Genomic DNA, 27,124 nt, shown 5'->3' on the forward strand with positions numbered 1-27,124 from the left:
CTGGGATGTCATGTCCTTAGGTACTGAATTTAAGTATAATTTTGAAGTTTACTTTTAACTTAATTTCAAGGGATATATTTGTTCCTTTTGCTCCACAGCATGTATCCGACTGCTGCAGTTTATAAATTATTATTTTACAACCAGTAGGCCTTTTTTCATCACCTAATTAAATATTATAGACTATATTCTCAAACTTCCCAACAGTAGGTGACATAGTTAGGTCAATCTCGACCAGATGCAAAATCATATATATTAAAGCACTAGTAATAACAATCCCCTCCACCCATAATAATATATACTAACTCAATACTTCATAATGGCTACTTACTTTGGAAACTTTAAGTGTATTTTTTCTGATACTTTTCAATTGAGTAGGCCTGCAATTTAAATTGTGGTATTGCTACTTTTATTTAAGTAATACATCTAAATACTTGTTTTCGTTTTTTTATAATAAATGTTTTATTTAAACTATTTAAACAAGATTCAAGCTGTCAACAAGAACATCTAGAGCAGTGATTCTTAACGATGGGGCCGCGAACGCCACCTAGAGGGCCGCAAAAAACTTTCAGTTTTGCACCTGTGGGCCGCGAGGGCCGCGGGACCGCATAGGTTATCAATTGAAGACACCAGAGATATTACTGTTCTCCATGAGACGCTCAGTTACAATATAGCTTCCCACCACCTGGTGGCGGTAATGCGTCAGTCAGTTGTTTAACAAGCTACAATAAGCAGAAGAAGACACTCAGCTAGCCGCTAGCCCAGGCATGGGCAAACTAAGGCCGTTGGGCTTTTTAATCCGGCCCGTCAAATATTGGTACAAAATTGTCCAAACTATAATAAAGACTAGAGCTGGGCAGTATACCGGTTTTAATTTCCCGTATGATATGAACTCTTCACACACCATTATAACGGTGCATAGCCAAAACAACTGCTGTCTGCTGTCAATAGGCAGCTAAATGTATTCTTTGCTGCTAATTCACAGCGGTCAGCGCTAGTTCTCTTATATGTATTGAGAGGGAACCCTAGTCATGGTCATAACTTTATAACACAACAATTAACAACCCACAACTAATGCTCTTTAACAGAGAAAAACACAACAGCACACAATAGTCTGTGACACATAAACAATTTGTAACACTAATAATTGTACATTTATAAAAATTTCACCGCCGAACTGCATGCTGGGTACAGCTCGCGAGCGAGCCTGCTTGCTAGCACAACAGTCTGCTAACAGCTGGGAGAGACTCCGTCGCTCCAGTAACGTTACATTAAAGAACAGAACAGGGAGCAGTGTTACATCAGTGTTACATCATTGAGTGAATGAACATTATATGATTTAACCACTAGAGGGCAGCAGTGTCAAATCATTTAATGAATCATAAACATTACACGATTTAACCACTAGAGGGCAGCAGTGTTAAATCATTTAATGAATCATAAACATTACACGATTTAACCACTAGAGGGCAGCAGTGTTAAATCATTTAATGAATCATAAACATTACACGATTTAACCACTAGAGGGCAGCAGTGTTAATGAATCATAAACATTACATGATTTAACCACTAGAGGGCAGCAGTGTTAAATCATTTAATGAATCATAAACATTACATGATTTAACCACTAGAGGGCAGCAGCGTTAAATCATTTAATGAATATTAAACATTACACGATTTAACCACTAGAGGGCAGCAGTGTTAAATCATTGAATGAATCATGAACATTATACAATTTAACCACTAGAGGGCAGCAGTGTTAAATCATTTAATGAATCATAAACATTACACGATTTAACCACTAGAGGGCAGCAGTGTTAATGAATCATAAACATTACATGATTTAACCACTAGAGGGCAGCAGTGTTAAATCATTTAATGAATCATAAACATTACATGATTTAACCACTAGAGGGCAGCAGTGTTAAATCATTTAATGAATATTAAACATTACACGATTTAACCACTAGAGGGCAGCAGTGTTAAATCATTGTATGAATCATAAACATTATACGATTTAACCACTAGAGGGCAGCAGTGTTAAATCATTTAATGAATCATAAACATTACACGATTTAACCACTAGAGGGCAGCAGTGTTACATCATTTAATGAATCATAAACATTACATGATTTAACCACTAGAGGGCAGCAGTGTAACATAATTTAATGAATCATAAACATTACACGATTTAACCACTAGAGGGCAGCAGTGTTACATAATTTAATGAATCACAAACATTACACGATTTAACCACTAGAGGGCAGCAGTGTTAAATAATTTAATGAATCATAAACATTACACGATTTAACCACTAGACGGCAGCAGTGTTACATCATTTAATGAATCACAAACATTACACGATTTAACCACTAGAGGGCAGCAGTGTTAAATCATTTAATGAATCATAAACATTACACGATTTAACCACTAGAGGGTAGCAGTGTTAAATCATTTAATGAATCACAAACATTACACGATTTAACAACTAGAGGGCAGCAGTGTTAAATCATTTAATGAATCATAAACATTACACAATTTAACCACTAGAGGGCAGCAGTGTTAAATCATTTAATGAATCATAAACATTACACGATTTAACCACTAGAGGGCAGCAGTGTTAAATCATTTAATGAATCATAAACATTACACGATTCATGGAAGAAACACTGTAGAATCGTCATACTTTGTCCAATCTTCTTCAAATTTGAGGCAGTTGTTCACTGATAGTGTAGTTACAGCCCTATACTGTCATTTACCTGTACAGATACAGCCACAGGCAGTTATTTATACTGAAAGATACTTTTTTATTTTTTGCGGACAAAAATCTTCAATTTTTACTGACTCCAAAGGCCCACTGCTCTGTTTCTATATGACCTACAGGTTTTCTGACACTTTTGATGCATATAGTCACAGTGGTTCAGAAGCTACAGCCATTTTAATTTGGGTATGTCATTTTAGGCAGTTTTGCTCCAAAATAGGGGTGGAGTTGAACAGGTAACAATATAGTTAGAATAGAATAGAATAGAAACCCTTTTTCATTGTCATATACATATACACATACACGAAATTTGACTTCTGCATTTGACCCATCCCTGTATATAGGGAGCAGTGGGCTGCCAATGACAGGCGCCCGGGGAGCCGGGGGTTCAGTGTCTTGCTCAGGGACACTTCGACACGTGGCACGTCCCAGTCGAGGATCGAACACAGTCGTTATTGAATACAAATCAAACCAAGAGTGAGATCAATTAGTTAAACTAATAGTGTTAATATTTGAATGGGCCCCGGGACACTTTGTACTTGAAAAGTTGGGCCCCGAGGTCAAAAAGGTTAAGAACCCCTGATCTAGAGGCTACATTTAGTAAATGCGACGTTCATCCTTTCGGACTACATATCCCAGCAGGGAGTGCGGCTGGATGCTTCCCGTCATGCTTTGCACTCGTCCGGTTCTGCGCCGCTCGCGTGTCCTCCGCAACCGCCGTTGTCCCCATTGAGAGAACCTGAACATGGCATCCGACGGACCGCCGGGCACCGAATCCCTCCCGTCCGATTTGGGCAGTGCTATCGCGGCACTGAACACATGGAGCCACCCGGAGCTTCACGCCAAGCTGGCGGAGCTGGGAGCACCCACGATGGGTAAGATAAGACCGGGAAAAAGGAGAGCGCGCTGGAGGAAAGGACTGTGTTTAGCTAACAGTAGCTAGTCAGTTGCTAACGCTAGCTAGCAAAACGTAACACTTCCGTTGCTAAAGCTAAATTTAGGCCCGCGGTGTGTTTACACTCTTTGAAATGTACGTTAACTATCTAATGCAGGTAATTTAACATCACCAATACAACGTCTTTAAAGCAGCAATAACAGCACATACCTGGTCCCGTAGGTAAGTAGCCCATTGAGTTAGCCGTTAGCTTGCTAGCTATCTTCAATGAAGTATCATGGAGCACTTGTCAGAATTAACGTTAGCTGACTTCTCTGTTAGTCCGTTTAGGTGTTGAAGGGGCTTAACTAGTGTGCAAACACAGCTTACATTCATAGAAGTGTCGGTGCATTGTTATACACTCTGCATTTCTTCCTTGAAATAAGTATTTTGTCATTCTTCAGGTCCCAGAGAGGAGCTGATGGATAGACTGAAGGGGTACATGATTCAGGTAAATGGAACTACTAAGTACAACTACAGCCTGAGCATGTTGCTCATCAAGTCTTCAGCACTAAAGTATTCACCCATTTGTTTGTGTTTCTCTCTGTAGACTGGGATCCTCCTCAGCAAACCTAACGATGACAAATCAATGGGCTCGCAGGTAAATGTCACATATCAAATGGAAAATGCGTGTTTTTTTATAATATGTACATTGCGTTTTATCATGCACTATTTTCTCACATTGCTCTTTTGTTTGTTTGTAAGTGGAAATATAGTTGGTGTGTATTAACATCTAATGTATATTCAAATTGTGTGACATATTTGCAAATAGCACCCTATTTTGAGGTGTAATGATAGCACTATTATTCCACCCTTAAAGGAAGACCCTTCAGTTAGTTTGTACATTTATGCCAAATACAATTTAAAATTTGTATTTTATACTAACCGCCGGGTCTCAATGTGAGTTCACTTCATACCTCTCATTCTCCTCCTGTGTTTCCTCCTCTCCAGATGCAAGGAATCCCTCCCATGCCCCCGATGCCCATGCCCCCCATGCCTCCTGGTATTGGCATGCTCCAGGCCATGAGCATGATGCCCGGGGGGCCCCCGCCGCCTGGCATCCACATGGGCATGGAGCCCCCGGGTTTGCCCCCTCCCGGCCTATCGCAGGACGATCAGCTGAAGATGGCCCAGCACAGAGCGGCCATGGTGTTGCAGCAGGAGGAGAGAGCCAAGCAGCAGGTGACGTTTACGGTCTGTGTAATCCACTTGTTGCTTTCAGCTTTCCCTCTCAAGCACAAACACAACACTGTGATGCAAGCTCCTTAAATCCCTCCCTCAAAGCAAGGAACACAAAATATCTGCTTTGTAGAATCTGACAGGAACCACAGCAGCTCCTGCCACACTTTCCTGTCTGACTGTTGCTCAGTCATTTGTTGATTCTGTGTATCACAGGATGAGTCCCGCGTCATGGGTGAACAGGATCTCCTGGAGCAGAAAGGGGTGAGACGATGGAGATAGTCCACCTCGTCAGATAGAGCTTCCCATAGGATTTAGAGATTTGGTCAAATGTAACAAAGACTCTTAGGAAAGAGGTTTTGTGCATTTCCAAATTGTGTAACAGTTTAAAAATAATCACCTCATAACCATTAGGGCGCATCCTTTTCTCCCTTCTCTCCTTTAGAACCCTCGATTCTCCTCCTTTTCTTTAACTTGTGTATGTTAAGTCTCTTCTCCTTCCTCCTTGTACATCAGGCTGCAGTGATGATGGAACAGGAGATGGTTAAGATGCACCAGGGGCCCAGAGGCATGCCTCCTATGGGCCCAGTGAGAGGTACGTTGGTAATATGGTGTTTGTTTAGATTTCTTATTCCTGCTGCACGTCTTATACCACGTCTGGTGTGACTAGTCACATAGTTGGTGAGGTTTTATCACCTGCAATCTGTCTCTTTGCAGGTATGGATCCACGTGGGCCGCTGCCTCCTGGTGTCAGCATGATGCCGACCCAAAAACAGAGAGTGCCGCCTCCTCCAGGAGAAGATAACAGAGAGGTAGGCAGACAGCTGGGAAATAGATTGGGCATTAGCTTTAGAATCAATGCAAATTTCTAGTTTTTGTTGTTTTTCAGGGACTTGGCTCTCTCATTGATTGATAGCGAGGGACTTTCTGTGCTACATTCTTAGTCACGAGTCTTTTTGCTTCCATTCCAGGTGTGGCAGAGCGAGGAGGTAAGCGTCAGCGGGCCCAAGATCCCTCAAGCTCTGGAGAAGATCCTCCAGCTGAAGGAGATCCGACAGGAGCAGCTCACCGACCCCGCAGGTCAGTACAGCTGCTCCTCAATGTTTCACTGCAATATGTGTCCACTGGGATGCAGTAGCGTCTGGTTTTCTAATCCGATTCGTCTGTTTCTGTTCTCGTCCTGTCCGAAGAAGAGGAAGATGATGAGGGAGCAGAGGTGGACATGAACAACTCCTCCGCACCGGTCATGTCTGAGACAGAAGACGATGACAGTCAGATATCTAAGAAAGATGTAAGTCTGTTTATCTGTGCCGTAGTACCGCTGTACTTGTGATACATCAGTTGTTTCGTGTCGCTACTAATTCACTGTTGCGAAAACAAAACCTAAACTGATGAATGCACATTTATATATCTGATTGTACTGCCTGTGTTGTTAATACTTAAGTGCATAATAATGCAGAAAGACGTTTTTCATAAATGTTCTTTAAACTCCAATTTTTGTTAATTTCCTTTCAGAAAAACCGCAAACGCAGAAACCGCAAGAAGAAGAGCAAGAAGAAGCGAGCCCTGGAGAAGAAGGAGCAGGCGGAGCAGCAGCAGGAGCAGGAGAAGAAGGAGGGCAGCGACAAAGAGAAGGAGAACGAGAAAGATAAAGACAAAGACAAGGAGAAAGAGAAGGAGAAAGAGCCCGAGGTGGAGATCGAGTACATCACAGAGGAGCCGGAGATCTACGACCCCAACTACATCTTCTTCAAGAGGATCTTCGATGCGTTCAAGGTGGCTACGCAGCACTATTGGCTTTCTTTCCTCAGGCAAAGAGGGTTCATGTTGCTTTCCTGTGTGTTATGTCATTTGCTTTTGTTTTGCTGTAATGAATCCGTCTCCTTGTCTCTAGCTGACCGATGATGTGAAGAAAGAGAAGGAGAAGGAGCCCGAGAAGACGGAGAAGACGGAGACGGCCGTGCTGCGGAAAAAGGGCTTCGAGGACGAGAAGCTAGACAGCGACGACAGCGACGATGTATGGATCCTTCCTTCTGTCGTGGAAATAGAAAAGAATAAAACAAAGTCCTGTTGGTTTACATGTAATTATTTCAAATGTTTTTTTCATGTACAGGATATGAGGCCAGATGTACCAAAACTCTCAAAGAAGAAGCTGAGGAGGATGAACAGGCTGACTGTGGCTGAACTCAAACAGGTGCATGAAGGCTAGTAGTCATTAGTGCTATTCAAGGTTTATGTATTATTATTAACCCTTTCATTTCTCTTCCTGTGTCTCTGCTCCAGCTGGTGGCTCGTCCCGATGTGGTGGAGATGCACGACGTGACGGCCCACGAGCCCAAGCTGCTGGTCCACCTGAAGGCCACCAGGAACACGGTGCCCGTGCCACGCCACTGGTGCTTCAAGAGAAAGTACCTGCAGGGCAAGAGGGGTATCGAGAAGCCCCCGTTCGAGCTGCCCGAGTTCATCAAGAAGACGGGGATCCAGGAGATGAGGGAGGCCCTGCAGGAGAAGGTAGGAGTTACAGTCCTTCATTTGAGAAGAACCAGAGGTGAAATTCAGACGCGGCGTCTTCATTTTTGTTCGTTTTCCGCTCGCAGGAGGACGCCAAAACCATGAAAACCAAAATGAGGGAGAAGGTTCGTCCCAAGATGGGAAAGATCGACATCGACTACCAGAAGCTCCACGACGCCTTCTTCAAATGGCAGATCAAACCCAAGCTCACGATCCACGGAGACCTTTACTACGAGGTGCTCCATCCATTTCTATTCAGTCGAATCGTATTATTGTTGTTCTATGGCAATCCCCCGTTGCTGCTTCTAAAAGGCCCACAGAGTGACCTGCTGTGTTTGTGTCTCTGCAGGGAAAAGAGTTTGAGACTCGCCTGAAAGAGAAGAAGCCGGGCGATCTGTCTGATGAGCTGCGCATCGCTCTGGGGATGCCAGTCGGACCTGTAAGATCCACTAACGTTATTCTACCTTCAGCCAAACTCATTACAACCACAGCTACCACAGGAAGAGAAAATGTTACGTTAGCAAAGCACTGACATGCAGTTTCTCTACACAAATATGTAGCGTGAGGTTCCACTTGTGTCTTATTGTTAAGTTGCTGTTGAGTCATATAAAGAAATCTCAAACACAAATAATGAGAGGAACATAAAAGCTGAGATAATAACAGCTATAAAAAAATATATATATACCGCAGAAGTTTTTGTGTTTTGCAGCCAACAACAAACCCAGCGCTCCACAGAGGATCCAGATAGAATAGTTTAGGCTTTGTTAGTTTCAAGGAGCACTAAGTACTGTGTTTAAAGCCTCTAGTGAGGAAACGGTGCTGGTCAGCGAGCTTACGTGTCTCTTCCTCCCCAGAACTCCCACAAGGTGCCTCCCCCCTGGCTGATCGCCATGCAGAGGTACGGCCCCCCTCCCTCCTACCCCAACCTCAAGATCCCCGGACTCAACTCCCCAATCCCAGACGTAAGACAACTACTCCCGAGTTTTTTACACCCGTGTATAAGATGTTCTGTTTACGTGTCGGTTTGTTTGATTTTCTTCGTCGTTTTGCTCCTCGTTCTGCTAGAACTGTACGTTTGGTTACCACGCTGGAGGCTGGGGGAAGCCGCCGGTCGACGAAATGGGCAAACCTCTTTACGGCGACGTGTTCGGGACCAACGCTGCAGACTTCCAGGTCAGGACCCCACACACACACACACGTATAACTGCAGGCTTTTTTTAGGTTGTTTTTGCAGAAACTGTAAATCTCTTGTATCATGAAAACATACCTGTTCATTGCCTGACCGGTGTGAGAAGATGTGGAGTATATGTCTTAACAGTATGTTGAATATGTGATCAGGCCAAAGCGGAGGAGGAGGAGGTGGATCACGCTCCGTGGGGAGAACTGGAGCCTTCAGATGAGGAGTCGTCGGAGGAAGAGGAGGAGGAGGAGAGCGACGAGGAGAAACCAGACGAGACGGGATTCGTCACACCAGCAGACAGGTACAAGACGTCCCAAAATCTAAATCTGGAGGAGCGGTCTCGTTCCTGCTGCAGAGTTAAATGCTGTTTTTTCATAATCTGATTAGTGAGCGCTGTGTGCATGTTCTCGTCCTCTTGTCATTCTCTCGCTTTTAGTGTTTGCATGAACGAGTGAGGCCATTTCTGCCCATATGTTCTAAGCATAAAGTGCTTATTATTCATAGAAGCACACAGAGATGCGTTCATGGAGACGGACGCGCATGGATTAACTCGTCATGTACTGTGTGTGTGTTTCAGTGGGCTGATCACCCCCGGAGGCTTCTCGTCAGTACCCGCCGGCATGGAGACCCCGGAGCTGATAGAGCTGAGGAAGAAGAAGATCGAGGAGGCCATGGATGGGTGAGTGTCGCTCTTTCGGTCTCCCATTTACTCCCAATAGCACAGCTCCTGCTGTGTTTATGAAGCAGACGGAGCATTTCACGTTTGGTTTTCAGTTCATGTGTTCATTGAAAGAGCTTAGAACATGAAAAATATTCACTTTAATGCAACATTTACATAAAAATCTCTTTATATAAATGGGTGCTGCATAGTTCATCTACAAAATAAACTGACTCACTACTTTTTACTGCCTCAAATTATAGAAGAAATGTCTTTACGCCCACTTAAGATCTTCATAATTGAACGGATCAAATGCCATTTGTTCTCTCTCATCACACAGAGAATCAGTTGTATTATGAAATATAATTGTTCTTAGTAGAGCTGTACTGAAGGTCTTTTTTTTTAAGCTTCTGTTGAGGTTTCAAATGAAGAAAAATAAATCTCAAACAAAATCCTGAGAAATGACGAACATAAGCTAAAAACATTCTGCTGTTTTCTGGGTTTGACCTCGCTCTTGTGTTCATAGAAACGAGACGCCACAGCTGTTCACGGTGCTGCCAGAGAGACGAACTGGCCCCGTAGGAGCCGCCATGATGGCCTCTACGCACATCTACGACGTGTCGGGGGTAAGACCGCTCTCCCTGTGTTTCTTTGTGTGTTTGTGTGCAAATAAACTCAAACGCTGCGACGTTCCGTCCTCGGCCTTTCCTTAACTCCCTCCCTCTCTCTGCTGCCTTCAGGCCATGGCAGCTCGTAAGGCGGGCGGCGGCCAGGAGTCCCAGGGCGTGGAGGTGGCCCTGGCTCCGGAGGAGCTGGAGCTGGACCCCATGGCCATGACGCAGAAGTACGAGGAGCACGTCAGAGAACAGCAGGCGCAGGTGGAGAAAGAGGACTTCAGCGACATGGTGGCTGAGCACGCAGCCAAACAGAAGGTACGGAGACACGCTGATGCTCTTCTTCATGGAGACTAATTCACGTTTCATACCCAGTTCTTATAAGAGTTCACGTTTCCTCTTCTGAAGTCTGATTGCAGAAGGTTTCTTTCCTCAATAACAGTTATTAGTTATATTAAACTGATCAGAGATGTAGGAACAAACCCCGACTCTCCAAGTGTTTTATTTATAACTAAAAGAAAGTGAGAGGCTGTTAATACAGTGTGCTGTCAGTTTCCCTTTTTGTTGACATTTGAATATTAATGACCTCTTGTCCCCGTACAGCAAAAGAAGAGGAAGGCCCAACCACAGGACACACGAGGCGGCGCCAAGAAATACAAAGAGTTCAAGTTCTAGAGAAGGAGCCCCGACGGGAGAGGAAGAGGAAGAGCTGTACGCAGATTTTTAACTTTGGAGGATGCAGAATGTAACATCGACCATCTGTTAGACCAGTAACCGTAAACAGTTTTGTTCCTTTTTTAAAAAATAAATATAATTAGATGCTTTCCGTGACGTAATCAGTGTCACATGAGAATGATGACGCGTGTCCTCCGTTTTGAACCTACATTTTCGTCTTGGTTATTTTTACATTGTAGCCAATGTTTTTTTTCTGTTTTTTTGTAAATAAATGATAAAACATTTACAGCTGTACTGCTGTTCATCCTTCATGTCATCACTTTGTGGGGAGTTACTGTAACAAGTGTTCACTTACATTAGATTGGTGGTAGAATCCAAGGTATCTGCCAAGTGTGAGTCAGCTGATCCCGTCACAAGAGGAGCTCTCACTCTGCTCCAGATTTACTGGTAGGATGAAGGACACGGCTTTAGCTGCCATCTAGGACACTCGATTATGTCCTCTGTACTATTATAAGGAATGTGTTGGGGTTTTAATTACATGTAGAGGAGTGCATAGTGTTGGATTACTTATGTTTGAGGTTTTAAGGCTGATTGTGATCAGAGCTATAGTCGAGATTACTTCAGTTTAGTTCAAATGAGCTTAAAATCCAATAAATGGTGGCCAAAACTGTAGAGATTGAAGGCTACACTCCTTGTTCTGATGTGTTTTAGGCAAAATAACTCAAAAATAACTTGTTTTTTAGGCAACAAAGTGAATTGGAGAGTTTTAATAATCTCTATGAGAATTGCTATAGATGTCTGGCAGTGTGGAGAAGGCTTTGAGACGTTTACTGGACCATAATGTGACATATTTACGGAAAACATAACATGGTAACACTGATGTCATCACTCAAACCAGGCTGCCAGGGGAGCACAACACGCACGAGGGGGCTGCCTTTTAACTTAAGTAATGACTCATTCGTTTCCACAAAAGAACACGCAGACGCAGTACAACACGCTGTAGTTCACGTTTCTACCGCTGGACGGCAGCAAAGGACCCTGAACGCGGCAGTCGGCTGACCACGTGCTGAAGCACAGTGACCTAAATAGCTGCTGCAGCCTCGTGTTAACTCGGTCACTAGTGCACACAGACACACACACACACACACAGGGAGCAACAGCCTGCGCCAAATCAAAGGCTTTTATTGTCTTAAAAACACAAGGGATAATGTTTGTGGCACTTTTGTGAGAGGGACACGTGCCCCATGAGGTAAATGACATCATCTCTTGGCATGTACGCATGTCTCCTCTAAATCTCAGCTGGTTTCAGTTTTGGAAAGAGATATGATCCATCCAGTGTATTACTATTGATTATTATGACGATTGACATTCAAAAACTCATTGTCTTTTACACCTAAATAGCATTAGCAGAGCTAATGTACAACAAAAGACATTGATTAAAAGAATGATTTTATTAATAGATTCATAATTCCATTTTCTCCAGCAAAATGGCCACAGCTTCTTCAATGTGAGGAGTTGATGCTGTTCTTTGTTGTGATCAAAGCATTTTGAATATATCATCTTGGGCTCTGGGAAGTTGTAACGTTTATTCTACAGACCACACAATTACTTGGTTAATCAAAAAGATCATCAATAAATTAAACAATGAGTCAAATAATTGTTAGTTGCAGCCTTGATACATGTGTATTTTTACCAAATATTACAAATACAGAGAGCAGTAATCCACAGCACATCAGTATAATTCAGAGAATCCCAAACTATTCTATCGCAAACAAACACTGTATCAATACTTTGTAAATGTATGAAAATCAGCAGATGTGCACATGAGGGGAGTATAACTGTGTTGCATAAAAGACAAACTTAATTGATTTTGATAGTCACTTGATGACCTGGCAGATTTTTTTTGTTGGGGGGGGCACTGTGTAAAAAAAGTAACCCGGGATTATCCCGTGACCGTGTTTTAATCTGCTCCATTCTAATCTCTTTGTTGGCGGAGGCTGCTGAGGAAAGCGCGTTAAAAAGAGCAGGCGAGAGGGTTTTACGCGGTGCGTTTGAGAGTCACGCTGGCTGATTAATCCACCGCGAGGGACACGGAGAGATAGGCAGCCACGCGCGGAGAGAGGCTCCACGGTTTTAATTCCAGCTCATCAGCGAACCGGCTGATTGTCACACTTTGGAAGTGACATCAGCTTTTGTTTTGCTTGGGTTGGAAGGAAAAAAAACCAAACGCTCTCTTCTCTGACTACACAGCATCTGAATGAGTCGCAGGAAGACGGTTTAACCATGTTTGAACCTGCACTCTTACAAGACCTTTAAGCAAACCTTGTCCACCTAATAAACTGGCTGCACACCATTAAAAGCATTGCCAATGCAAACAGGGAGCCCTGCTGTGATTAGATTGGCCTAACAAGCCAGTTTATGACCTGCACACCTGCACTGCTGTATCATATGTGGAGGCAATCATTAAAGTCAACTTCTGGTTGGAAACACTTACAGAACGGGTCCAAACATGTTTTGTTGTGGCCTTTTTAAAATGTTTTTGCTCCAATAAATCAAGCAGCACAATGAAAAATCGTAATGGATTTGATATAAACAAAAGCTTCCTGTTACATCATCTATAAGTGACAAGCTTTATTTAGTTGTGGTATTTCCAACATCCCCTGAATGCCGCCCATACTTGAGCTAAATCTAAATAAATGCTGTAATTGTTTTTCTACTGGTTCCAGTTCATCCAGGAACATTTCAAGCACATGATGTTTTTTTGTGTTTCTCTTGTAAACCCCGATCACAGCTGTGATAATCTGCCAATAGAGAAACGTCAGAGCTGGTGACAGCCAGCCAGCCGTGACGTGACGTGGGCGGAGTGATTAGGTCACCTTCTGATTAATATTCAAATTCAGAGATTGTAGCCGCAGCACCGCCTTTTGTTACCTGAGGGTGCAAACACTGCAGTGGTGTTTGTTTCAGAGAGAGAGAGTTGCACAAATACACAAATAACAGGTTGAAAACACACATGCATAGTACATTTTTACATCATAATAGCTCCAGTACATGTAGGCAACATTAAAAGCATTAAAAGATGTTGTTTCTCTCTACACCTCTGGTTGTTAATGATGACACTTCAGGGAGGAAGTTCTCAGACTGTAACCGGTTCTGCACCTTTGTGTATTCGCCTGTTCACGGCTGAAGGAAGATGTGTGTGTGTGTGTGTGTGTGTGTCTGTGACACCTGACACTCCAGTGATTTTGCCATAATGGGCCTAAAATACAACGATTCACAAATTCCCCCGCACTAAAAAACAAACACACACCAGAATACCGGTTGTTCTCCTGTATGAGAGTAATACTGTAACACCAAAACAATACTCACCCGTACAGAGCGTAATCCTGCAGGTGGTGTGAGGGTGATGCACGGGATGATGGGTCAATATTGGCTCTGGTGTTTATCTATATGGTCTGAATCAATGCCATCGTGAGGAGGAAAGGTGACGCTCCACTGTGTGTTATTGGTGTTAATCATCTGTTCGATTTGTTTATCTAATGATAACCAGGAAATACTCAATTTACAGGGGAATTGTGACCTTTTTACTAACCTTTAACAATGCAAAAATGCTATTGTTAAATGTGCTTTATTTACATGACCATAGTCACATTAGCACAGAGGATACTTTGCATATACTGTTAACAAGGTTTCGTTTATTGTCATTGTACAACACAGTAATAATCCAGAGCAGAAGCAAAAAAGACAATACATGGTTTGTGTATTACTACACTACACTACCAGTACTCCATTACACTAGACTATGCTATGTTACTATGCAGCATTACATGAAGGCATTATCATGAAAGGAAAAATGCTACAAACAATATTTAAGAGAAAATAGTATTGAAATAAATAATACATAAGTATAATGTTTAGTGATACAATAGAATATATGTAACTATAACATATCAAATTATTTCTAATAACATTCTAATATTATTTATAATAGTTCATGTTAATGTTAATGATTAATAACAAATACAAGAGTCAATACAATCAAAATATTATTTTAAAAAGTAATAAACAATAATAAAAAATGTAAAGTAATAAAAAACGATGCATAATACGTTAATTTCAGAACATAACTTTAAATAAAAAAATAGATGATTAAATAAAAAATATATTTTCTTAATTTAATTCAATGAACCTTTGTAAAATGAGGTACAATTGAAATAAAAGTGTAATAGTAAATATTAGTAAAACCTCTAAAAAAAAAACATAAACCGATATACAGTATAGAAGTATAAGCGTAAATATATATTAGTACCGTAAATGTAAGAATAGATGACACATACAGAAACCCAGGATTAAAAAAAAACACAGTAACACAACCAGAGCACGCTATTGGCCAGCCCCTTTCTGTCTCGCGTTCGCGCTCTCTCTCTCTCTCTCTCTCTCGCTCGTGCGTTACGTCCTAACTGAAGAGGCGTTGCTCGTTGCTTTCTTTCCATTGTGCGACCGACTACAGCGAGAGAAATTTCCGCTTCCTGCACTGACAACCCCCCCCCCCAAACACCAACGCGAAGTTGCTCTAAGGAGAGGACACACAGACATACGCGGGGATTTAGTGCCTGCATTTCGGGTTTAAACACCCCCACCCCCACGACGACCGCAATGTTTTCACTATCAAGCGGAATAGCACGAGACTGTTCAACTTTCCGTTGACGTTGTACGTTGCTCGCGAGCGTTTTACGCATTTGCACCAGCAGGAGAAAAAGAGAAGTAAAAGGCAGGAGGAGGACTTAAAAAAAGGACAACACACACGGAGAAGAAGGAAGGCTACTCCGGGTATTCCTCCTCTTCAGCCTCCAGGATGTCGGAGCGAGGAGGAGGAGGGCTCCCGCGGACTGGGGGCGTCCCCTCGCCGCACATGCAGCCCTCCAAGCCGGTCAGCATCACCACCTCCAACCGGCCGGTCCACATGAACCTGTACGCCACCTGGGAGGTGGACCGCTCCTCACCCAGCTGTGTGCCGAGGTATGTGGGAGGGGAAGGGGGGGGGGGGTCCCGCGGGCGAATAAACCGAGCATGACTTCTCATTTTTGTGTTGGGTGACCCAATCTGTGTGTTCACACTGGGGAATTTCCTACACATGTCAATATAGGAAGGTCACATTAAAGGCGATAATTACCCTTTTCTTTCGCTCTAATTTGGATATTTATCTCCTTCCGATTGGACCACTGTAGCCCCCTTTAGGACCCTTGGAGACCCCCAGATTGACGACCACCACTTCACCTAAATAGTCATTACCCAGTGGCTTTTACAACCCTAATCCGACAGCACAAACTGACATATACCCCCCCTGGTTTGTGGTGGGGCAGGTGCAGTCTTTTCCCAGTAGTCTCAGCTGTTGCCCACCAGATCAATCCAGACACAAAGGTTGATGAAGCATTGGGGTTGCCAGCTATAGAAGGACGCAGCTGTAACATCTGGCGCTGTGATGTATTGGTTTTGTAGAATGAAGGAGGGGGGGGGGGGGGGGGGGGGGGGGGGAGATGTTTCACGACAGAAATTAATCTTGATCAAATCTTTCCCACGAGCAATTTACAGGCGATACAAGTGGTCGTTCGCGTGGACGACGCAGCAACGGTCACAGTGGTGTCAAGACACCTCGTCCACCTCCACAAAGACGCCCGAGTGGACGTGAAAAGGATGCGTATCGGATGGGACGTCCGATACGTGTGCCGAAGGGTCCGTCCCCTTGTGTTTACGCCGCCGTGGTAATAACCGAGGTTGCGAGTTAGACTCGAGGTCGAGGGTTAACCGCCGAGGCTGAAGTGCCGCTCGTGTGATTCACGACGATCTATCAAACTGAGAAGATGAAAAGGAAAAGCTCGAGATTTATACCTATTTGTTTTACGCTGACGGAAACGTTCACGCGTTTATATTGCGGTTTTCACCTGTTACACCCGGCTCGTAAATCTGCAACTTCTGCAAGTTTTTTTGCCCTTAAATTGTGTTTGTTTTTGTTTTTCCTCGTCGTCATCCCTCCAGATGTTTACTGAAAGCAATTAGTGGGGAATAAAACGTGCTGGTTAAAAGGCTTCAAACAAAGCTCACATGTTTACATTTTAATGCTGCTTTGCTGGGCTGGAAGCAAAGCCTCAAGGGTATGTTTTGCCTGGCTCTTAATGTTTTTTTGGTAATGTGTGTGTGTGTGTGTGTGTGTGAGTGTGTGCGCACCATGCACTTGTGAATAAATGATGCAGTCCTGGATCTATATTTTGTAACAGCCAGCATGAATAAAACATCCATTGTTAGCCTACATTTTAAATATTTTTCCTCCTGAACTTTCCTTCGAGACTACGGAGGATTTCACTTTTTTTCGTGTTGGCCCGCAAATATTCACAGACGTGTTTTTCAGCAGGCGTCACGGTCCATCAAATATATTTTGATTTCACTGCAGTTGCAGCAACACAGAGACAGATAGAGAGACTCACAGAGCCAGAAAAAAGAAACCCCGTTGGGGATGGAGAGAAATAGAGGATGAGAGATGGGAGAAGGAGCGGTGGCTCTGTCATCTCCATTTAAATAGGATTTCTCTCGGTGGGTAAGTCTGCAGAAACACTGCAACTAATCTGTGGCGCAGTCCATCCGAGAGCTACAAGAAACCTGCGTCTTCTGAAAGGCTCACATTCAAAGTCCTGGTGATGTTTTGCAGTCTGCTGAACTGTTGCTCAATCTCTGTTCCTGCAAGAAGCACTCCGACCCCCCCCCCCCCCCCCCCCCCCTCCTCTCTCTCTCTCTCTCTCTCTAGCAGAGGTGTTGTTGCTCTAACCTCTTCCTGTCTACCCAAAATGCCACTTGGTATGCTGTTTATGCAGCGCCGCCATGGGTAGAATTTGCCCTGGCAGGCACAGACCAACTCCGAATTTTGTAGTGAAACCTGGAAAAAACAAAAACGAAACATGTCAACCCCCGAAGGCTGTTTGTTTTTGTGCAGGTTATTTAGGTCACATTCAAGTGGGGGGGAATGACAGGAAATATCTGCATCTGTCTTCAAGTGTAAGCGACCAGGATAGCGAGAATATTTGTTTTGAAGGCACCAGAAGAAATCAGCTCCCCGCCTTCCTCATAACCGCCGCGTGCCTCTGAAGTCTAATGTCTGCGTTCAGCTTTCCTGACCTTCTATTCCACCGTTTACCAGGGAGGAATAAATCATTTCACTGGCTCTGAGCCAGCTCTTTTAGTCCGCTGTCGTGTGTGATTCCTCTCTCTGCAGTGTCATCAACATATACACAGGTGCATGGCACTATCAGAGGTGGGGTGAAACCTTCATTTTCTGCAGCCAAATAATCCCACCGATGAGTACATGTGCGTGTATTTGCCATCAGGTGGAATGTGGACGGTAGCTGCCGGTGTTCACACCACAAATGGTTTGGAGTTTAGTCAAAGCCTCCTTGTGCTGCTGCTGCCGCTCGGCGTCAGGTATTCCAGGAATGGCCCCCGTCCCAGAGCTCCTCGTCTTTTTGCATTATTAACGGAAGGTGTCCTCACAGAGCTGAAGTCCCCGTGATTCAGCTCCGTGGGGGCTAAAACGTGGCTTCCAAGCCATTAGTGAGCTTTCCCAGAGCAACCACACATGTATGGGAAGCAGTGGAGAATACAGGAGAGGCAATGGTTTAAGCTTTTCTGCTTGCGTCCCCTTTAAAGGAAGCTCTGTCTACTTGTGAGCAGTGTTGTGCAATACACATACTGACCATGACCCTCTAAAACCCCCACAGTGTTTGTATGAATCAAACAAACAAGATAAAACGGGATAATTGCTGAGTCTAGAGGTGTTGCTTGGTAGATTTTGATGCTATGGCTATGCTTTCAGTCCTCATGCAAGAAACAACCTTTTCAGTTGAATGCTTCACCACGAAATCTCTCGAGGAAATTGCAAGTTCTGCAACCATGAAGCAAACAATCGGGAACCGCAATCCAAGATGTGAAAGATTTTGAGTAGCCCGGACAAGAACATAATCGCCTCAGGAACCTTTGTTTGTAATGCATCAGATGTAATGTAAATAAGTGAAAGCAGCAGCGCATTAAACATAAATGCTTGTCTACGGGCTCAGTAATGAATACTGTTGGCGTGTGGAGGCGGTGGCAGAAATGCAGCGTGCTCTGAATTATACATCGTGCGTTTGTTAGACCTGTTTGCTGTAATTGCCCTGAAACACAACAGTGGGACGACACTCGTTCCTCCAGTCTCAGCATTACATTATCCACCCAAAAAAACAAAAAACCACAGCTGCTGAACACACAAACGGAAAGAAATGGAGATAGTGCCAACAGGCTATCGCACACACACACACATACACACTGGCAGACGGGTGGTGGTGGTCATTAAGAAGCTTTGCCACTTGCCTCGGCGCTGCTCGTTCTTCCGCACAGCTGAGTGGCCGAGAGGTCTGAAGTTTCCTCTGAGGCTCAGCTCGATGAAGGCAGATAAAGTGCAAACCTCCTCCTCCTGACTTTCCACGGTTATTTACTCTTTCTGTTAAAAACCGACCAACCTCGAGCCTCAGGGAGAGATGGGAGATAATGACATACGTGGCCATTAGTGCCTTTTAATGATCTGTTTATCCAACGGCTTTGGAAAGATTCGGGAATGTGTTGCAGTCGAAACCAGTAACACCGTCGCAGTGGAGAGAGGATTTTTAATGTTGTTGTTTTTATCGGCAGCAGGCTGCAGTGAAACCTCTCACCAGCTTTAAAACGCTGCCAACCCACTCAAACCAATTCTCCCTGCTACGCCTTTCAGATGTGATGTCCGAATAGTGGCACGAAGCCTCTCCTAAGAATGCTATTCACAGGGTAGCAGCGTCTGTTTTGGAGGCTTGAAAATGAGTCAAAGGTGCAACATTGAGGCTTAAAACAACCTGTAATGCAACGCTCTGAATATCTGGTGTTAGCGATATTACTCGAACCCCACTAGTCTCATATTCAGGTCTGTACTGCTGCCGTCTACACCGTAGGAGTCGGTTATGGAAGAGAAAGAAGCCTTCCAGTGACGAGTGTGTCAATAAGAAACCCTGTGGCTGGTTGTATTGCTCTCACACAGTAAGAGAGAGAGGCGAGTAAAGGTAGTGAAAATGAGTTGTCTTCCTCCTCTTCGTCCTCCTCCTCCTGCTGCAGTGTGTAGATGTTGTGGTTGATTTGTGCTCCACCACTGCTGTGGTCTGAGGGGGCCTTTGTTACGGTGGAGGTTGGTGTTTTTGAGAGCTTATATGTGGAATCATAGAGTCCCATCTGGCAGCTATCACACACACACACACAGATTTCCAAGGTGTAGTGACACCCATTCACGGACAATGTCACTGGCATATGCTTCGCTTTCACCTAATGTGTTATAAACAAGGACACGGTGGCACCCGGTTACATAAAAACACGAATCATGCCGACAACAGGTACATAATCACACCGGATAATGTTATGACAAAGCGTTTTTTCCTCATAATCTCTTTTTCAGCCTGTTGAAACATAAGCCGGATGCTTAGATGGGAGTACGAAAGAATAAAGGTTTCCCATTCAGTGCGTGCCGGGGGTTTGTTTGTATTTTATATCTGGGGAGGAAGCTGTCTGGAACGTGTCTCCTGCCAGCAGCGCGGTCGCACATTTAAAACGTGGAAACAAAAGACACACACACACGTGTACTCGCAGCAAACACATGAACCGCGTCGGGATGTAAGCAACTCGACACTAGCTTCACGTGTGCCCTCTGTGCTGCTACTGTATGCACCGCACAGTCCAATGCAAATGATGTGTGCACACGTCTGTAATCCCTGAAGCTCTGGTTACACGGGTGATGATAACACAAGCTTGTAATGCACTTAACACAGACTGACCTTGACACCGTGCCTGTGAGGATTTACGGACGTTCATTTAATGACATTTCTTCAATTCTTGGGGTCGTTACGCAGATGTTGTTGCACTGCTCTATTTATTTAATGTTACGACTCTGATTTATGATGACTATCGGTACTTTTCGCACTGTTTTGCTGTAGCTAACTACTTAGTCAATATGTGTTTCATCGACCAGTTTATCTCCTTGTGTTGGTCCTCTGATTGGATCATTTTAACTTACACAGAACCATCTGAGAAGCAGGAGACAGTTTGGAAAAAGGGGAGGCACTTGCCAAAAATTCTTAGCCGGGGATTGGATGAACCGTCTGCCAATCAAACTCTGGCCGTAGCGAGCCGGGAGAAGAGCGAAAACATCACGAGAAAAGCATCCGGGAGGCAGTTAGCTTAGCGTAAACACTGGAAGCAAGGGGAAACCGCTAGCCTGGGCCTGTCCAAAGGTACCACAATTTGCTCACTTACTAACATGTTATTAACATGTTGAATTTTCCTGAGTTCAAGTAGTATATAATAACCAGTTCAGAAACAAAAATATGACTCAATAAAGAGATGCACAATGGGAAAACTAAACCCGTAGTACCCTTTTTAGCTGAGCAGTCGCAGTCACTCTGATACTCGCTGCGTCGAGGCAGGAGTGGCTCTGATTGGCTTATAACCAGGAAGTTAATACGATCTCCCATCCAGATACAGGTTTCCTGTTCCTCAGCTGGACGGTGGGCTCCGATGGCATTCTCTTTCTCGCGCTCGAGCTAAACTGGATTAGGCGGGTGCTCTGCTCATTAATCTGTAATCGCTCTAACGAAGGGTGAATCATATTGTGTGTGTGTTTTGTGTGTATGTGTGACCACAAAAAGAGGATTCCTTCTGTATGTGTGAGATTTTTATTTTCATTGTAAACTCACATATTTAATGAACACAGAACTTATGTTCACAGAACGGCTTGCAAGCATTTTCCACTTTCTCTCAGCACTTCTCTTATCTTGTTTCACACACGCTCTGCAGGTCACATGCTCGGTCTTGCAGGCCTAGACGAGGAGGGGAGGCCAGACTACCGCTCTGTGCTCTCGGTTAACAAAAGTGCAAACCAGCAAAAACACGATTAGCAAACTTGTCAACAACGGTGATTACTTGTGCTCAGGGTGTTCTTTTGTTGTTGCTGTTTTTTTGACATTTGGCTCATGAGCGCTGCAACACGTGCTAACCTCAATTCTACCCACACATGCTTTTGTTGTTGTTGTGAACATACGAGATAGACGTGTTGACAGTGTTGAGTTTGCTGAATGAGTGTGTTTGAGTGTAACTGTTGGGTTGATTCTGCCCTCCTTAGAAAGTAGCAGGCCTCAGTGTGTCCTTGCCTGTGGCTGTGGGAAGTAGAGCAAGACGGAAAGAGATGGAGAGAGAGAGAGAGATGATGGAAAGCAGGAAAAAATGAGCAGAGGACCAAGACACCTCGTGCCTCTCTGTGTTAATTTCATGTATAAATACTTGTATTACTTGCATTGTGAAGACTCAAATGTGTTCATACTGTCACATTATGGGGACTCGCCTCTCATTCTGGGACAATAAGCTGAAACCCCTAACAATTGAACTATTAAACTCACGGTTAAAGGCTTGGTTTGTGGTTATGTTTAGGGCTGAATTATGTCCTGCCACTCCGAAGATGCGCATACCCGTCTCTGCTGGTCTGTGCAAAATAAATATTGGTGGTGTGTTATTGTGTTTTGACACTTTAAGTGCCTTTTCTCTCTCAAGCACTTGAACCTGCATCTGATCCTCCGTCACGTGCTAGTGTCTCTGTGTAAATGTGTGTGTTTGTCATTGTCGTGTTTTGCATCATCTCCGTCATCTTGCACCATGATACAATGGATGTGTGTGTGTGTGTCTGTGTGTGTGTGTGTGCCCGTGCTGCATGCTGCCTTTCATGGTGTGATTTTGGTTGCAGCTGCTTCTTGCCTCGCCTTGCTTCTGCAGTAAATGATGTGTGTGTCTGCTGCTTTTAAGTACCCTCCTCACTGCATTCTTTGCCGCACTTGAATCTGGCCTGTCTCACCTGCACATTACATCAGATACAGTGTGTGTGTGTGTGTGTGTCGATTTGTGTGTGTGTGTGTGTTATTGTTTGTCGATGCTGGGCTTCCACATTGAACGCCGCCTTTCGCGGTGTCATTTTCAGTATATGTTTGGCAGCGCTCGAATCAGTTTCCGGGCTTGACCTCACACTTAAATGCTGCTTGTGTGTGTGTGTGTGTGTGTGTGTGTGTGTGTGTGTGTGTGTGTGTGTGTGTGTGTGTGTGTGTGTGTGTGTGTGTGTGTGTGTGTGTGTGTGTGTGTGTGTGTGTGTGTGTGTGTGTGTTTCCTGGCAGGGGTTTCTTGCTTCAGGCGAAGTGTCGGGTCGTGTCAAGCAGAGCGACTGTCGCTCGCTACAGAGGCCCAGCACAGAGAGACTAGAGGAGAGAGGATGATGAAGTGAAGGGTGACGTTAGCCTGATTCCAGACCTCTCGACTGTCGCCCCACATCTCCCATTTTGTCGGCGATTACGAGATGGTCTGGTGTTGCTCACGTGAATTACAGTTTCACTTAGTTTGAGAGACAAGCGAACCAGTTAGAACCTTTGCTGTAAAACGTACACTGGCTAGCGTAGCTGACAATCAAAATATCCCAGTTTGAAGTGATCTGTTTGGGCAAAATCTACGGCGATGTTCCACTTTATAATGGAGCGCTAACCAAAGGGCCATTCAGTCTGAATATCAAGCTCAGGTAAAGCAGAGGAAACCCTTGTGTACCGTCCACAAAGCAGGAGGCGGTGGGTGGCGAGGATCGGTCGGTGGGAACGAGGAGAGGAGGGAAGTCAAGGGGGGGAGGGAGCGTGAAGCCGAAAGGGTGAGATGGAGGAGAGAGAGAGAAAAAAAGAAAAGGGATTCGGCTGTGAAGGAGAGAAAATGGTCTCGAGTGGATGAAGGTGAGAAGATGGGGGAGGAGGAGGTTGACATCAAAGCCGGGGTGATTTGGCGAAAGAGAAGGGAGCAGCTGGGGCACTCCTTACTCCCCCTCATCCCTCTCGTCTCCTTCCTCTTTCCTTGTCCTCTTTCCTTGTCCCCTTTCCGCCTGTCTCTCCTTTATACGACGCCAGTCCCCCCTCAGAGTTTTTTCCGTCGACGCCGACTTGCAGCTACATCTCTTTTGTCTAGAGTCTCGTCCACAACTCAGCCCTCCGGTCTTCTGTTCTTCCTCCCGGTGCCACCGTTACAGCTCACATCCTCCTCCTCCTCCTCGTGCTCCTCCTCAACCCACATGAGCCGTGACGGATCCGCCGTCGCCGAGTGCAGCCTCACCTCCGCCGCCATTGTCTCTGTAGCAGTCAACCCACCAAGGTGCCATTATTATGGCTCCTCTGAGCAAGCTGCGGATTCACATGCCTGTCACGGCTTATTGTTCGGTCAAATGTTACACTACAAACGCATTTTAAGCAGCGTTTTATTTCTGGAAGTCTCTGCGGCTAAATCTGTGTATTGTAAAGCTTCCATCGGAGCCAGGTGCAGAGCGGCATGGCTCTCATACCTGTAATGTTTTACGTCCTTTCAGCTTTTTGTTCTTCTTCCTCGTGGTGTGGCAGTCATTTTTTTTATCACATGCCGCTGCCAAAAAATGTAATTTCAAGGGAAAAAAACCCTGAAAGGTGCGAGGCGTACTATTTCTGCTTTCACGAGGGGATAATGTGCTGCACGTAGGAGTTGTTGAATGTCGGTGACACAAAAAACAATTCACCAAAAGAATATATATATATATATATATATTGTCTTTTTTACTATGGTGCCCTCCCATGCTCGTAACAGTGCCTTCTCTAAACACTTCAAAATGTTATTTTATTACATGGGTCTAATAGGCTCATTGTTCCTATTGTTGTATATTAAAGTGCATATTTTTAAAGGGGCCTCTAACAGTGTTTAACTCAGCACATGAAAATATGTGCGAGTGTGTTTTGCACACTGCCCGTGCTTTTGTTTTCACACTCGGTGCCTTCGCACATATTGTCCGATACATATTGTCAGATCAAGGTCTATAAACAGCTCTGGCAATGTTCATTCTGCTTCGTGCATCTGCACAAAACATCGGAACGTATATAGCCTACATATCACGCCGGATTCGCAAGAGACACATTTCTGTAAATACTGGTAGTTTCCGTCCAAAGAGCCCCTGAAAGTCCAGATTGTTCTCCCTCTGGTGCCTTGAAATGGAAAGCCCCGTGTGTTGTTCATTCAGATGTTTTTAGCCGTACGTACAAAGGATGTTATCTGGAAGTTCCTGCTTTAGCTCGATTCGATCTGTCCCATCGATGTTGTGCTTTACGACCACAGCGAAGAGGACGACGGCGTACTAAAAGAGGACGTTTCCAGTTTTGTAGTTGTAATCACTGGCCTGCAACTAAAACACAACAGAAATGAGATTAATTCCGATGTTCTGCTGCTGAACATTCTGGTTGTGTGTGATGTCATGATGCTCTCTCCGTTCCACAGATTGAATTGAGGCCATATTATAGGCTGCTGCTATGTGTCTCCATCGCTGAGGAAAACACACTTTCCACTTATGTATTTCTGCAAGCCATTTGTTCAGAGGGTTGTGTAACACGCTGATAAGTGTATCGCTGAATCGGACGTGATCAGAGAACCTAGCTTTTTAAAATGTCTTTCTTTATTTCTACCAGTGCAGATGTAGAGCAGAGCTCGTCTCAACTTGTCTCTTGTCAGTTCACGTTAAGCACAGAAACGCCGAACCACTGAACCGTCCCAAGCCCTTGTCTTGGTCCATGTTGTTTACTTCTTCTCCTCTACAACCTCCCGTCTTTTTCTCAATGTTGCGTTTCTCCGGGGATCTCGATTATTAGCGAACATCTCGCTCGTTCACATGCCTTCCAAAATGAGGCCGCTGCCACCCACGTACCAAATACGCATTGGAGATAGCTCAGTATCACAACATCAAAAACAATGAAGTGCCCACCCACCTACATACAGTCACACGCTCAAATAGCTCCGCTGCTGTGGGCAGAAAAGCACACAGCGGAGAGAGCCACGCCAGGATTCTGGTCTTGATGAGCACTGTGGTGAGCAATAGGTCCACACACACACACACACACACACACACACACTTGCTGTGATGGAGGAATCACTTCTGCCCTGCTTTCAGATTAAAAAACACAGATTGACACGTAAACTACCTTACCTAAAGCCACTTACTGCATCCGTGGTATGCGTTACCTGTAACCTACTTATGCCAATGTACACTCACCCACTCTGTTTCTGTGGCTGTTGCTCCCACACACTCACACGTACACACACGCACACACACACACACACACACACACACACACACACACATGTGCTGGGAGAATGATGTGCTTATTCATCAATGCAAACACATGCATGCGTGGGAGAGATCATCGCATCATAAGGAGACGTGGTACAGGCAGGATGGAGAGGGGGAGCAGAAGAGTGTGTGTGTGTGTGTGTGTGTTGGCCAGCCAAAAGCACGCTTAGCTGCGCAGAGGTCAGAAGTCTTGGTGATTTTGTAAGCTGATTGTGATTATTATTATTTGGCAGCCTTGGGCGTCTTCACACATTTAGGGTCTTTCAAAATAAAGGTCAGTATCAAATAGCTGAAATCCTGTTGCTTTTAGTTTGTAATGTGGTGCTTTTATTTATAGCCCAACCAATCCTGGATTTTTAAATAGATCACTTAGATTTTTTTATGTGACCCAGATACATCCTACATACGTTACATACGTTAGTGAGGGCGGAGCTTACCGGAAATCCATTAGACGGTGTGACTAGGAGTGAGTCTTCCTCATTGGATATTCTGTAGATGAAGTTGCTCTCTTCATCCAGGTCTCTTCATTTTGTTTTACCTTTTATCTTAAAGACAGGAAACCATAATCAAAAAAAGGGGATGTTCAAACACACGGTGTTTGAACAATAGACCGAGGGGGACGACGTTTACTCGGCTGCAGGTCAAACCAATCGCTATATTTGCTTGTGATCAAGTGTGGCAAAAATCCTCATACGTCATATTAATGATGCTAGTTATCTGACTGTAAGAAAGACAGGCAGGCAAGCGTCATAAAGTGAGGATATACGTTAAGGAGAGAGACAGAACACAGAATAAATCCAAATCCTATGTTGGAGATAGATGGAGGTAAGCACAGATGGAGATTTTTTTGTTAAAGTAAGGACCAGCATAACAATTAGACAGATTCTGCAGAGTGGAGCAGGGAGGAGCAGGCTGATGGGATGGAGGGAAAACGGCTATCAGAAGAGGCAGATGGAGAGGAGGGAGCACACAGGAGAAATGAAGACGGTAGTGGGCAGGAGATGAGAGACAGAGGGGGAGATAGTGCTGCCTTTTGTTGGCGGACAGTGCGGCGGACAGCTAGAGATAAGACACACACACACACACAGAGAAACACACACATTTTGGGGGGCTAATGCATTGTGTCAGTGTGACCGTGACCCTGTTGTAAGCCGTTGCAGGTGGCACACCTCCCAAGTTTGTATCAGATCTAGTTCGACGTTTACAAAAACAACAATGTCGGGCTCGGGCATTACACCGTAAAAAAGACCATCGAGACCGGCGGGGTTGACGGTGGGCTTCATTTAACGTCTAATCTTCCCGAACAGAATATTCCGTCTCTTTTATGGCCCAGCCTCACGTCCACACAGTTCATCTAAGTAT

At 44.5% G+C, this 27,124-nt stretch overlaps 2 protein-coding genes across 10 annotated transcripts in view; both read left to right on the forward strand.

Moving 5' to 3' along the window:
• Positions 1 to 10,793, forward strand: part of sf3b2 (splicing factor 3b, subunit 2) — an 11,572-nt gene extending 779 nt beyond the window's left edge. The window contains exons 2-23 of one of the 7 annotated variants that reach the window (XM_076092538.1): positions 3,398 to 3,633; positions 4,097 to 4,143; positions 4,243 to 4,293; positions 4,644 to 4,886; positions 5,088 to 5,135; positions 5,388 to 5,466; positions 5,589 to 5,683; positions 5,843 to 5,951; positions 6,062 to 6,162; positions 6,387 to 6,647; positions 6,766 to 6,888; positions 6,985 to 7,065; positions 7,155 to 7,382; positions 7,469 to 7,618; positions 7,732 to 7,821; positions 8,237 to 8,344; positions 8,448 to 8,555; positions 8,721 to 8,863; positions 9,140 to 9,241; positions 9,747 to 9,846; positions 9,961 to 10,152; positions 10,438 to 10,793. In XM_076092538.1, the coding sequence (XP_075948653.1) occupies positions 3,504 to 3,633; positions 4,097 to 4,143; positions 4,243 to 4,293; positions 4,644 to 4,886; positions 5,088 to 5,135; positions 5,388 to 5,466; positions 5,589 to 5,683; positions 5,843 to 5,951; positions 6,062 to 6,162; positions 6,387 to 6,647; positions 6,766 to 6,888; positions 6,985 to 7,065; positions 7,155 to 7,382; positions 7,469 to 7,618; positions 7,732 to 7,821; positions 8,237 to 8,344; positions 8,448 to 8,555; positions 8,721 to 8,863; positions 9,140 to 9,241; positions 9,747 to 9,846; positions 9,961 to 10,152; positions 10,438 to 10,509 (2,661 nt within the window). In that variant the 5' untranslated portion in view covers positions 3,398 to 3,503 and the 3' untranslated portion in view covers positions 10,510 to 10,793. Of the gene's footprint in view, positions 1 to 2,184; positions 3,634 to 4,096; positions 4,144 to 4,242; positions 4,294 to 4,643; positions 4,887 to 5,087; positions 5,136 to 5,387; positions 5,467 to 5,588; positions 5,684 to 5,842; positions 5,952 to 6,061; positions 6,163 to 6,386; positions 6,648 to 6,765; positions 6,889 to 6,984; positions 7,066 to 7,154; positions 7,383 to 7,468; positions 7,619 to 7,731; positions 7,822 to 8,236; positions 8,345 to 8,447; positions 8,556 to 8,720; positions 8,864 to 9,139; positions 9,242 to 9,746; positions 9,847 to 9,960; positions 10,153 to 10,437 lie in introns of those variants that run through there. The other 6 variants (XM_076092539.1, XM_076092540.1, XM_076092544.1 and 3 more) reach the window with 6 other exon arrangements.
• A 4,198-nt stretch (positions 10,794 to 14,991) lies between these two features.
• pacs1 (phosphofurin acidic cluster sorting protein 1) overlaps positions 14,992 to 27,124 on the forward strand; it is a 39,016-nt gene continuing 26,883 nt past the window's right edge. For 2 of the 3 annotated variants that reach the window (XM_076092549.1, XM_076092550.1), the window contains exon 1: positions 14,992 to 15,528. In XM_076092549.1, coding sequence (XP_075948664.1) covers positions 15,365 to 15,528 — 164 coding nt within the window. In that variant the 5' untranslated portion in view covers positions 14,992 to 15,364. Of the gene's footprint in view, positions 15,529 to 21,548; positions 23,773 to 27,124 lie in introns of those variants that run through there. The other variant, XM_076092548.1, reaches the window with a different exon arrangement.

Source organism: Anarhichas minor, unplaced genomic scaffold, assembly GCF_050575085.1.
Source record: "Anarhichas minor isolate MPS153535 unplaced genomic scaffold, ASM5057508v1 ptg000016l, whole genome shotgun sequence".
Taxonomy (NCBI): domain Eukaryota; kingdom Metazoa; phylum Chordata; class Actinopteri; order Perciformes; family Anarhichadidae; genus Anarhichas; species Anarhichas minor.